Source organism: Saccopteryx leptura, chromosome 2, assembly GCF_036850995.1.
Source record: "Saccopteryx leptura isolate mSacLep1 chromosome 2, mSacLep1_pri_phased_curated, whole genome shotgun sequence".
Classification (NCBI taxonomy): domain Eukaryota; kingdom Metazoa; phylum Chordata; class Mammalia; order Chiroptera; family Emballonuridae; genus Saccopteryx; species Saccopteryx leptura.
Window position 1 is genome coordinate 354,217,890 of NC_089504.1, and position 13,246 is coordinate 354,231,135.

Sequence of the window (13,246 nt, forward strand, 5' to 3'; positions counted from 1 at the left end):
GCTGTTGCTCTGAGGAAGATCTCGTGTTTCAAGTAGCCTCGGACTCCTTTGAAACTTTCTGGTATTTCCACAGGGTGGGGCTGTGTGTTACGGCCAGATGCTATGTTTCCATCAACAAGACAGGGGAGCAGCATTCTTGAACTGTTTAGATTCCTGAAAGGAAAAAATGCACAAGTAGCGAGAAAATTGCCTTTGGGTACAGAATAAAGCAAAGTTTAAAAAAAACATAAAACAATGTGGTAAAAGGATCCTTTGATCTCTTATATCTTGATTTCCTGAAACTTGAATGTCATTTAAAATAGATCAATTAAGGGTCCTGGCTAGGCGGCTCCTTGGATAGAGTGCTCCTTGGATAGAGTGCTGTCCCTGCATGCTGAGGTCATGGGTTCCATTCTCGGTCAGGGCATGTCGGAGAGGCATCCAATGAGTGCACAGCCAAGTGGAACAGCCAGTGGATGCTCTCTCTCCACCTCTACCCACACCCCCTCTCAAATCAATGGGGGAAAGAAAAGATCAATTAAGTGAAGTATAGTACAGGGAAGTGAGTTATTCCTGATTTTTGCCAGTGTTCTTCAACAATTGTAGCATCATATAAATAGCTAATGCTATCTGGAAGAATTTTTGATATTATGAAGTGTTCAAATCACCGATTTCTTTTTTTGTGTGAGAGGGACAGATAGGGACAGACAAGAAAGCAGAGAGATGGGAAGCATCAATTCTTCACTGTGGCTCCTTAGTCTCCTTAGTTGTTCATTGATTGCTCTCTCATATGTGCCTTGACTGGGGGGCTGCAGCAGAGCGAGTGACCCCTTGCTTAATCCTGTGACCTTGGGCTCACGCCAGCGACCTTGAGCTTCAAGCCAGTGACCATGGGGTCATGTCTATGATCCCACACTCAAGCCTGTGACCCTGCGCTCGAGCCAGATGAGCCTGCGCTCAAGCTGACAACCTCTGGGTTTCGAACCTGGGTCCTCCACATCCCGGTCTGACACTCTATCCACTGCACCACCGCCTGGTCAGGCAAATTACCAATTTCTAAAGACCTGGTTTTTTTGTCTTTTCAAGTATAATTCTGAATCTATATGTCTAGCTTTACAACAAGCAATATTTACATTTTTAATATTACTTCCAGTGAATCTATAAATAGGAGGTGTTTCTAACTAATCAGCCACAGAATCCACACAGATGATCAACTGGTTACCAACACCAGCATGCCCTACTCCTCCCTTAATGTGAAATGTCACTGCACAAGTACTCTTTTTCCCCTCAGATTCCTCCCTGATGACCTGATAGTAGGCCACCTCATTCCATTCATGGAGTAGACTGATCTTAGAGGTTTTAAAAAGATATTTAAAGAGAAAATCCTCTCGTCACAAAATAAAAAAAAAAACAAAAAACAAAAAACTGGGGAACTTGTAATTTAATAAACCCGGAATAGAATTTTTTGATCTATAGAGCCGAAAGAACCTTTCCACGCCATTTTATGAATGACCTTGTCATTCTACACATGAAGAAACTGGGCAAGGCCCTGGCCGGTTGGTTCAGTGGTAGAGCGTCAGCCTGGCGTGCAGGAGTCCCAGGTTCGATTCCCGGCCAGGGCACACAGGAGAAGCACCCATCTGCTTCTCCACCCCTCCCCCTCTCCTTCCCCTCTGTCTCTCTCTTCCCCTCCCACAGCCAAGGCTCCACTAGAGCAAAGTTGGCCCGGGTGCTGGGGATGGCTCTGTGGCCTCTGCCTCAGGCGCTAGAATGGCTCTGGTTGCAGCAGAGCAACACTCCAGATGGGCGGAGCATCGCCCCCTGGTGGGCATGCCGGGTGGATCCCGGTCGGGCGCATGCGGGAGTCTGTCTGACTGCCTCCCTGTTTCCAACTTTAGAAAAATACAAAAAAGAAAAGAAAAGAAAAGAAAAGAAAAGAAAAGAAAGAAAGAAAGAAAGAAAGAAAGAAAGAAAGAAAGAAAGAAAGAAAGAAAGAAAGAAAGAAAGAAAGAAAGAAAGAAAGAAAGAAAGAAAGAAAGAAAGAAAGAAAGAAAGAAAGAAAGAAAGAAAGAAAGAAAGAAAGAAAGAAAGAAAGAAAGAAAGAAAGAAAGAAAGAAAGAAAGAAAGAAAGAAAGAAAGAAAGAAAGAAAGAAAGAAAGAAAGAAAGAAAGAAAGAAAGAAAGAAAGAAAGAAAGAAAGAAAGAAAGAAAGAAAGAAAGAAAGAAAGAAAGAAAGAAAGAAAGAAAGAAAGAAAGAAAGAAAGAAAGAAAGAAAGAAAGAAAGAAAGAAAGAAAGAAAGAAAGAAAGAAAGAAAGAAACTGGGCAGCAGAGTCGCTGCATGGCCACTGAAAGTCACGTGGCTACTGGGCAGTGGAAATGGAACTCGGACTCGGACACCTGAACTTCCAGACCAGTGCTCTTCCTGAAGCAGGATTCTTTTTTTTTTTTTAAGGAGAAGGTTTTTTTTAATTTTTTATTTATTGATTGATTTTTAGAGAGAGGGGAGAGAGAGAGATAGAGAGAGAGAGAGAGAGAGAGAAGGGGGAGGAGCAGGAAGCATCAACTCCCATATGTGCCTTGACCAGGCAAGCCCAAGGTTTCGAACTGGCAACCTCAGTGTTCCAGGTCGAGGCTTTATCCCACTGCGCCACCACAGCTCAGGCCCTGAAGTAGGATTCTTTCTTTTTCCTTTTCTTTTCTCTTTTCTTTTCTTAATGAAAGGTAACTTGACTACAGGAGAAGAGAAAAATGCACACAAGAAAGTTCAGATTCTTTTTCCTCATGCGTTACTTTTGCAAAAAAGTTTCAAATATCAACTTTAAAGGTATTTACAAGGATGAATTGTTTTTTAACATATGACCATTTACTGTGTGGTAGACTTTGTTTTTTTTATAGAAATCATATACTTTATAAATTCTTATAGTTTACAAGAAGCTTAGAACACTGTATTAACAGAAGACAATGTATGTTACTGCAAAATATTATAAAAGTGATACAATTTTGTGGCTCTTAAACATTAAAAAAAATTTTTAAAGAAAAAAAAAAAAACCTCAACAGAAATATCAAGACAGGGCTGGCTTGAAGATTTTCGATATTCTATTGGTTCTACTTGGAGGTCATCTGTAATTATCTAATACACATAAGTGACAACTGTAGAAAACTGAATATCCATCAACACAAGGGAAGAAAACCTGTTGGTTTCCAAGGCATTATATGATCCTGGCAGGACCTGGGTTAGTATAGAATTTATTTTCATGCTCAGATGGTTCAAATGTGTCCTGCAACAGGGCTAGGCTGGCTATATCTCCCCACGGAATAATCTGATGTCCATGGATCAGACCAATTTTGATCTGCCCAGCAGTCATGACTTTCTGCTTGGGATAATTCAGATTCTTATCAAAGTCTTCTCTCAGAATCTGAACGTTACCGGCCAGAGGCTTGAGCTAGTTAAACTCTCTTTGGTGCAAAGCTTGCCAGTGCAGAGAATGAGCTGGCTCTCCTGGTAACAGCAGGATTTGAACTTAGCCAGCAAACTCTTGCAGCTGTATGGGATGTGCAGGTCTCCTGATACCAACACCAACATCCTGTCACTGGGCTCCGCCCAGTGCGCTTTCAAATATAAAAGCAGGGGCAAGGAGAATTCCAAAGTTGGTTTTTTTTCTTTTTCTTTTTAAGCTGAACAATTACAGGTGAAATTAACATTAAATTCTGGAATTAATTCTTCCAGTTATTCATTCGCATTGTGAGTTTATACTGTTTGTAACCCTTCATTCTCATTTTAGTGGGCTTTTTTGAGGGTACACAGATATAAGCCGAGGTCAGGCTGCCATTTTTAACTGAAAATCAGATTTTTTAAAAATTCGATTTTATTGCCTTGACCAGGCAGTGGTGCTGTGGATAGAGCATCAGCCTGTGATGCTGAAGACCTAAGTTTGAAACCTCGATGTCACTGGCTTGAGTGCCAGCTCACCAGCTTGAGCTCAGGGTCACTAGCTGGAGTGTGGGATCCTAGACATGAGCCCATGGTTGCTGGCCTGAGCCCAAAGGCTGCTGGCTCGAGTCCAAAGTCTCTGTCTTGTGCAAGGGCCCACTGGCTCAGCCTGAGTCCCCGGGGCAAGGCACTTGTGAGAAGCAATCAATAAACAGCTAAAGTGCCCTGGCCGGTTGGCTCAGCGGTAGAGCGTCGGCCTGGCGTGCGGGGGACCCGGGTTCGATTCCCGGCCAGGGCACATAGGAGAAGCGCCCATTTGCTTCTCCACCCCCACCCCTCCTTCCTCTCTGTCTCTCTCTTCCCCTCCCGCAGCCAAGCCTCCATTGGAGCAAAGATGGCCCGGGCGCTGGGGATGGCTCCTTGGCCTCTGCCCCAGGCGCTAGAGTGACTCTGGTCGCGGCAGAGCGACGCCCCGGAGGGACAGAGCATCGCCCCCTGGTGGGCAGAGCGTTGCCCCCTGGTGGGCAGAGCGTTGCCCCTGGTGGGCGTGCGGGGTGGATCCCGGTCGGGCGCATGCAGGAGTCTGACTGTCTCTCCCCGTTTCCAGCTTCAGGAAAATACAAAAAAAAAAAAAAAACCCAGCTAAAGTGATGCAACTGGGAGTTGATGCTTTCATCTCTTTCCCTTCCTGTCTGTCGGTCCGGTCCCTGTCTGTCTCTTGCTAAAAAACAAAATAAAAAAGTTTGACTTTATTAAGATATAATTGATTTACAACACATTTAAAATGAAACAATCTGGTAAGTCTTGACATGTATATTCATTTGGAAAACCATCACTATTGCCTACTATACCTATGAAGAACCAGGTTCGGAAAAGCCTAGCAGTCAAATTGGAACCCAGGTGTATCTGATGTCAAGGTGCACATGCCAGGTCCTGCAGCCAGAATTCCAGCTGGGAAAACAACCATTGACTATCTCTTGTTTGTGTGGGGCAAGGATACAATCTCTGTGACTCTGGCTACTCATTTCTTTAATAAGAGGGTTGTCCTAAATGACCCTAATATTTTTTTAGCTTTAAGTTTGTATATTTTATTCATATTTCTTATGCAGAGGTGGTAAGTCTCTATTCAGATATTGTTTTTTTTAATTAAATGTAACCACTATTCTAATTTGCACAGTGGAGCTATAAGAGACATTAAAGTAATTTTTTTCTTTTGATAGGAGAATATTGAAGAAGCTTGCGGAGTAATATGAGTCTGAGTAATCTAGGATCTGTAGGAGGTCCCTCGAGATAGTTGGTAAGACAATAGGAATTTCTATTTTCTTCAACAGTGTATGGTGTTATTATTATTATTATTATTATTATTATTATTATTTTGCAAGAGAGAGACAGAGAGACAGGAGGACAGATAGGAACAGACAGACAGGAAAGGAGAGATGAGAAGCATCAACTGGTAGTTGTAGCACTTTAGTTGTTCATTGATTGCTTTCTCATATGTGCCTTGACAAGGGTGAAGGAAGTAGGTGGGCTCCAGCTGAGCCAGTGACCCCTTGCTCAAGCCAATGACCTTGAGCTTCAAGCCAGTGACCTCTGGGCTCAAGCCAGCAACCATGGGGTCATGTCTATGACCCCACGCTCAAGCCAGTGACCCTGTGCTCAAGCTGGATGAGCCCATACTCAAGCCAGTGACCTCAGGGTTTTGAACCTGGGTCCTCAGCATCCTAGGCCAACACTTTATACACTGCGCCACCACCTGGTCATGCGAATTGTATAATTATTTTGCAGACATTCTGACTGTAAACATCCTGGCCTGTCCTCACAGAGACATTTCTCTTAGTCTTTCATTATGTGCTTCTTAAGCTTGCTAACGGTGGAAGCTATAATAGTTACCAAAGCTTACCTGTATTCTTCAGTTCTGGGAGAAAATGCAGGTTTCTTATAGATATAGATGTTGATAATGATATAGTCATATTAGTATACCTTTATCTGTCTATCTACAGAACTCTCTTTACATTTCGCAGACACTATGAGCAATGACTAAATGACATAGCCCCAAACAGAATACATCTAACATCTATATACAGTCACATGTTGTTTATGTGCAAAGTGTATGTCATGTTTATATGCAAAGTTTGAAGCAAATTTGACTGTTCTAAAACACGAGTTTGTTTTCTATTTCCCCAGTCGTAGGAAAAGAAGAATTTGTAGACTCTTCATCAAGGTTTTCATTGGCACAGCTGTTAAATGCAAGGCTCCTGGGGTGAAACCATGAATGAAATCACATCTGCTATAGTGCCCGCAGGTCCGATTGAAAAGTGAGTGATAAATTCAGTTCAGTACGTTTCGAACTGTCATAGCTTGAAATACGTAGACTATTAATGAATGAATGACTGGTGGAAAGTTTTATGCAGCTAACAACCTGTGGTCTAGGACAGCAATAAGAAGAAGTTGATTAGTAATCTTTCTAATTCTGCATTCTCTTTTCTATATGACGAGGTCTGCAACAGTATCTGTTCTGCTTCCACCCTTGTCCTTCACTGGAGCCTTCATTCCTCCCACAGATAGTCATTGTTATTCTTGGGATGTTTCTCTATGCTTCCTTTTGCATAAATAAGTAAATATACATATACATAAATGTTATATACATGTGTGTGTGTGTATGTACATACATAGTTATGTGGTGTTGTTTTTCTCAAAGCGACTTATTCTGTACAAGATTCGACTATGCATTGGACATCTACTCTTGCTTACAGAGCCAACAGGTGTATTCCAGCTCTTTGACTCAGGTTTACGGGTCTTCTGTGGAGAAGGGTGTCAGGCCAGCTAAGCTCAGGGTCTTTCTGTGACGCTTCCTCCTGGGGGCACTGGAAAGGCACAGTCTCCACGGGACACTAGGCAGCCTGGCTGTGTGGTGTGCAAAGAACTTCACGTCTTGGTGCTGAACAGCTTGACTCTCTGGGACAGCACAGAGCTTTTCTAAACTACTGTCCTTAGTGCCACTCAAGCCCATAAAAAAGAGTCATAGGACTGAGGTAAGATGTCCCCAAACACCCAGGCTCCAGCTCCCAGGCTCCTGTCGCAAGCATATTTCTAACAAAAAGGTAGCATATTGTATATACTATTCTGACCTTGCCTTTTTTTTTATTTTTTGGAATGAGGCAGGGAGGGAGAGAGAGAGGAACATCGAACTGTTCCTGTATGTGCCCTGACCGGGATCAAACTGGCAACCTCTGTGCTCTGGGTCGATGTTCTAACCAACTGAGCCATCTAACCAGGGCGCCATTTTTATTTTCATTTAAAATTATATTCTGGTGATCACTTCATATCAGTTTATAAAGAGCCTCTTGTACTTTTTTCTAACTGTATGCATTCTGTTATGTGGATTGTACCATCGTTTATTCAGCCAGTACGTTAGTGATGGGAATTGAAATTGTTTGCTATTTTTGGTGGTTATAAATTATGCCAAGATCAAAAGTATCAAGTCATGTTTGGTTTTTTGGGTTTTTTTTTTGCCAGAGTAACTTTGGTATAGATTCTGAAAAATGGGATTGTTAGAGTAGAGTGTAAATTTATAGATTACCCAATTCCCTTTTTAGGGGAATTTTTATGTCAGAAACTAAGAGAGCTTTTTCTAAAAGCTATAATCCACTGTAGCATATGTAGTAAATAATTGTTTTATATTAATTTTTATTTTTAAAAATTATTTAATTTTTCCATTGATTTGACAGATAGGGAGAGAAAGAGAGAGAGGAAGGGAGAGAGAGAGAAAAAGAGGGGAGGGAAGAGAGAGAGAGAGAGAGAAGCACCAAGTCATTGTTCCATGGAGTTGTGCACCCATTGACTGCTTCTTGTATGTGCCCCGACCAAGGACCAAACCTCTGACCTCGGTGCATCAGGATGACGCTCTATTCACTGAGGCACCCAGCCAGGGCCAGGAAATAATTGTTTTAATAGCAGCTTCAGTTCGTGAGATGTTCGAGGGTACCTGCAGGTCCTCTATTCGGCGGTGGCATTGGCGCATCCCTGAAGCTCATCCTAGCACGTTGTGCCTTTGGCCTCAGACGGAGGGGATTCGCGTTTCTGTTCTCCGGTTTTGTAACCACAGGCCACTGAGTTAACCCTCCCAGATTCTGCTTACTTTAGAAAAACGAGCCCTGGCCGGTTGGCTCAGCAATAGAGCGTCGGCCTGGCGTGTGGGGGACCCGGGTTCGATTCCCGGCCAGGGCACATAGGAGAAGCGCCCATTTCCTTCTCCACCCCCCCCCCTCCTTCCTCTCTGTCTCTCTCTTCCCCTCCCGCAGCCAAGGCTCCATTGGAGCAAAGATGGCCCGGGCACTGGGGATGGCTCCTTGGCCTCTGCCCCAGGCGCTAGAGTGGCTCTGGTCGCGGCAGAGCGATGCCCCGGAGGGACAGAGCATCGCCCCCTGGTGGGCAGAGCGTCACCCCTGGTGGGCGTGCCGGGTGGATCCTGGTCGGGCGCATGCGGGAGTCTGTCTGACTGTCTCTCCCGTTTCCAGCTTCAGAAAAATATAAAAAAAAAAAAAAAAAAGAAAAAAAAGAAAAAGAAAAACGGGGGTAATAACCGTAGGGATTTTATAAATACTAAATTATGTGGCATAATGTCTGTGTATTATTTAGCACCATACAGTACATAATAGATAAGCAGGCAGCCCTAGGCCTTATTTATTAACCGGTAACAGTCAATGCTCCGACCAGAGTGTTCAAAAATATAACTTGAGGGTATACCTTTCACAGGATTCTTTTGACAAGTTCTTTTCTAGTGCGCTGCTCTTCCATCTGACAGAGATGCCACCGAGAGCAAGTGCTTTGTACCAGGCAGATACTCTTTCCAAATTCATGGGATAAACTTTTTTTTTTTGCGACTCAAATGGAGGTTGTAGGATTTTGCTTTAATGACCACAGACCTGTCTTTTAAAGTCACTGATGTAACTCATTTAAAATATTTACTACTGGAATTCTTCAGTGTAGTCTAAAAATCAATAAAAGCAAATCTTTTCTGTCACTGTAAACAAATGTTTAAGTTTATCTCAATAATATTTTTAAAGTATTTTTTCTTTGCTCTCCAAAGAAATAAGCATTATTGTTGTAATTTCTTTTATAGTTTGGTTGTTTCGTAGAGAAAATTAAAAATACAGGTAAGAAAATCTATTTGATTGCTTTTGTATCACCATACTTTTTAAAATGGAGTTGCTAGTATATACTGAGTACTTGGAGTTATCTGGAGCTAAGAGTTTGATTTAACAAGTAGTTTGAAGAAAAAGGAGGATCTCCAGGCTAACCTGTGAGTGGTAATTTACTTTCTCTTAGGGACCCTGCCTTTCAGATGATTACAGTTACCAAGGAAACAGGCCTGGGTCTGAGGGTCCTCGGAGGAATCAACCGGAATGAAGGTCCCTTTGTGTATATTCAGGAAATCATTCCTGGTGGAGACTGTTATAAGGTAAAAATGAAAATAAAATAATCCTTCACCAACCCCCTCCCCCCCCAAAAAAAACCCCAATCCACTAGGAACGAGGTTTGCTTTCCTATTTCATTAGCATGTTTTTAGTATTAGCTAAATGTCCACCCTGACCGTTTCTCAGTGAAAGAGACAAAGGAACTGGAAAACAGAGATTGACCTTCAAAGAGCTTTAACCCAATGAATGAATATGAAATAAATGTGAAAATAACAGACTTCAAGTTCTAACTCAAGGGTATATATTTTTAATTATATGCTGTTCAACTCTTACCCTATTTTTGGTTGAGAGAAATTATATTTGAAGACGTGTAATCTATCCACTGCTCTGAGTTTGGATTAAGGTGAATCACTTAACCTTGAACTCTATTCCTTTAGCCTCTCCTAAATGCAAAACAGAGTAAACAAAAACACTGAGCAGATACATAGATACAGACAACCGGGCAGCAAGTCCCAGAGGGAAAGGGGGAATGGAGGGAGGGGGAGGGGAGACAAACGGGGTGGAGTGGGAACAAAAAAAGACTCTGCGTGGGACATGAGGGGTACAGTGTGGGGGGTTGAGGGGGTTTTATTGAGTGGGACACTTAAAACCATGTCAACCAAATAAATTAAAAATAGAAATTAAAAAAAAAACACTCAGCAATAAAATTTATTCATTTCAGAATTTACTATAATTCTTGTTGTTTGTTAATTATATCACTAATTAGTTGCCCACCTGAGAAATTAGATTTAGAATTAAGACCAGAAAATGTCCTTTTTTAGTGATCAGGAAGTCTTACTCTCCTGTTCAATGTGAGAAATACGTAAATGATGAGTCCCTTTATCCTCTGGTTGCTGGAAGTTCAGACCCAGATCTAAAGCACAGTGCCAGCAACTTCGCTCACAAGTGGGTTCCTGTGTCTGCATTCTCATTTTCTTGGATTTTATTTGCTATTTTTATTTTACTAATGTGATTATATATATATATCTTTTATTCAAAACTGCCTTCAGTGCTTTTTGGAAATATATGGGATATAAAGAGTTTAATAAACTCTTCTATTAATACCAAGATGTGTAGTATGAAAAATGATTCTCTTATTGTTAGGTTTGTTTCTATTGTTGTTTTCTTACTCTGCTTGTTTTGATAGAATAAACAGTCCTAATCTTATTCCCATTCCCACCCCAAATACTTGTGTAGCAAGCAGTTTATTTATTCTACTGGATTTTTTTTTTTGGTTTTTTTTTTTCTTGTTAGGAAAACATCAGCTTTACTAGTAACTTCCAAAATGATAGAAATAATTTTGTTTGGGGCTTTTTGAGATAATATGGTGTCTTTCAAATACATGAATTGTATTATACAATAAGTTTGTGATATTATAATGATACAAAATTTGGCTGTAGAATTTAAATTATTGGCCCTGGTCAGTTGGCTCAGCAGTAGAACGTTGGCCCAGCATGTGGATGTCTCAGCTTTGATTCCCAGTCAGGGCACACAGGAGAAGTACCCATCTGCTTCTCTACCCCTCCCCCTTTGCCTTCTCTCTCTCTCTCTTTCCCTACTGCAGCCATAGCTCGATTGGAGCAAGTCGGACCTGAGCCCTGTGGATGGCTCCATGGCCACCGCCTCAAGTGCTAAGAAGAGCTCAGTTGCTGAGCAACAGAGCAACACCCCAGATGGGCAGAGCATCACCTTTTAGTGGGCTTTCCCTATTGGGGCACGTGTGGTAATCTGTCTCTGCTTCTCACTGAATTAAAAAAAAAAGAATTTAAATTATTAACCAAATAAGAACACATTTAAATGCTAAGTTTAAACAAATTCAAACAAAAAATGAAAATTTTCTTGTAAGAATTAGAATGTTTAGTACTACTTTAGATTTGAAGCTGAGGGTGAGTGTGTTCCGTATAGCTAAAGTATTTCCGGACTGCATTTGATATAAGGCAATAGTGGATTATGGTACATAAAAAGTGATAAGGCTTTGCTTTTAAGACAAGCATCAATTTGTGCTTTTAGATTCCCATGAAAAATATTTGTAATTAAAGTAATAATGTGATAACAGTGGTGCTGAGTGACTCGTCATTAGCTGTCAGTGAGAGCAGACTTAAGAATTTATGCTTATAATATATAGTTTCTGTTACTGGTTTCTTAGAATTCAGTAGTTTGAAAGGGTATTAAAAAGCAAAACCGTGTAATGGACTATATTGTGTGCTTACCACTAGAGAGCAGCATAGAGTCATTAATGTTCTTGGATTTGTACGAGGTCCTAAGAGAATAACCAAGAGAGGCGTAGACAGAGAAGAATAAATAAATGTGCAGTGATTACGCTTATTTTGGTGTACTTCCTTATGATGGAGAGTTATGTGCACATTTACTCTACAAATGTGAATGGACGCTATTTTATTTTTAGAAATTTTAAATGAATGATGATAGCATTTACTGTGTTCTAAATACTGTGTCAGAATGTTAATAAACTTCTAACCTGCCCAAAATGGCTGTATAGCAGGTGTATTCAGCATCGGAAACACAGGCTGCAAGGTTGTCCCTGTTAAGTTGTTAAACTGAGCGACTGTTAATATTTTTTAAATGCATATGAGTGCTTTGATTTGCTCTAATTGTAACATATTTGTTTCAAAACTAACAATATAGGCAATCTCACACTTACAGATGGATCGTATTCTGTTTATATCCCTAACTTCGCCTGTTAGGGCACTATTGGGACTCAGAAGGAATCTAATTAATCGTGGCTGGCTGCCGCTTCCCCCGCCACCCCCCCCCCCCCACACACACACAGAAATGTTTTTCATCTGGCATGCAATACTGGTTCAGTAACCAAAATATCACACATCTTTGGAAAAGATATTCAGAGTTCAATACGAAATGCAATACTGGTTCAGTAACCAAAATATCACACATCTTTGGAAAAGATATTCAGAGTTCAAACTTGGGATTTCTTGAAAACAAATTTCCATAAGAGCTAGAAGCAGTCTGTAGGTTGAAAACAAATATACTAGGACCTGAGTGAAGGACATGTGAAAAGCCCAAGTCCCTTTTCATCTCACCAGCTAGTCCGTATCAATCTTGACATTCAATCTTAGACCTCTTTCCAGCCTAGCTACTCCTTGGAGCTTCATACCCACATATCCAATTGCCTCATCAACATCTCCACTTGGATCTCTTAAAGGCATGTTAAATTTAACATATTTGTGACAGGACTCAGGGCAGTCACACCACATCCTCATCTGCCCATCTCTCCCCAAACAAGCCCTCTTCCCATGGTCCTGGTCTTGGTGAATGACACCTCCTAGTTGCACAAAGTCAGACAACCTAAGAACATCCTAACTACTACCGCTCCCGTACACCCATATCCAATTCATTAGCACATACTGTTGACTTTTTACTCTCTAAATATTTCCTGAACCCTCCTGTCTTCTTGATCCCCACTATCACCGGAGCTTAAACTCATCAGTTTCTACATATCATGACAGCTTTGTCTGCTTATATGCACCATGCCTATTTTCCTCCCAACCTGTCTTACTGATACTTAGTTGCCTACAGGACTGTGTATCGTGGGATTTGTGCTCTTCTCTGGCTCTTCGTCTGTATGTTTCCATAGTGGGATTCTTTTAGCTCCTGGAGGGACCCAAATCCTTTCTCATCTCATAAGCTGATCCCTGTCACTTGGAAAAGCCCCCACTCTCCCACCCATGCTTTCCAATTACTTCCAGATACCAAGTCAAAGACCACTTTTTTTTTTTTTTTTTTATTCATTTTAGAGAGGAGAGGGAGAGAGAGAGAGAGACAGAGAGAGAAGAGACAGAGAGAGAAGGGAGGAGGAGCTGGAATTATCAACTCCCATATGTGCCTTGACCAGGCAAGCCCAGGG

The 13,246-nt window shown here is 41.5% G+C and overlaps 1 protein-coding gene and 1 pseudogene across 4 annotated transcripts in view; one reads left to right on the top strand and one right to left on the bottom strand.

Annotated features, from left to right (window-relative positions):
* STXBP4 (syntaxin binding protein 4) overlaps positions 1–13,246 on the top strand; it is a 175,778-nt gene that overhangs the window by 6,752 nt on the left and 155,780 nt on the right. For 2 of the 4 annotated variants that reach the window (XM_066364617.1, XM_066364618.1), the window contains exons 2-3: positions 6,095–6,225; positions 9,239–9,371. In XM_066364617.1, the coding sequence (XP_066220714.1) occupies positions 6,155–6,225; positions 9,239–9,371 (204 nt within the window). In that variant the 5' untranslated portion in view covers positions 6,095–6,154. Of the gene's footprint in view, positions 1–5,130; positions 5,208–6,094; positions 6,226–9,238; positions 9,372–13,246 lie in introns of all 4 variants that reach the window. The other 2 variants (XM_066364616.1, XM_066364620.1) reach the window with 2 other exon arrangements.
* LOC136392365 (vacuolar protein sorting-associated protein 29 pseudogene) lies at positions 112–3,562 on the bottom strand (annotated as a pseudogene).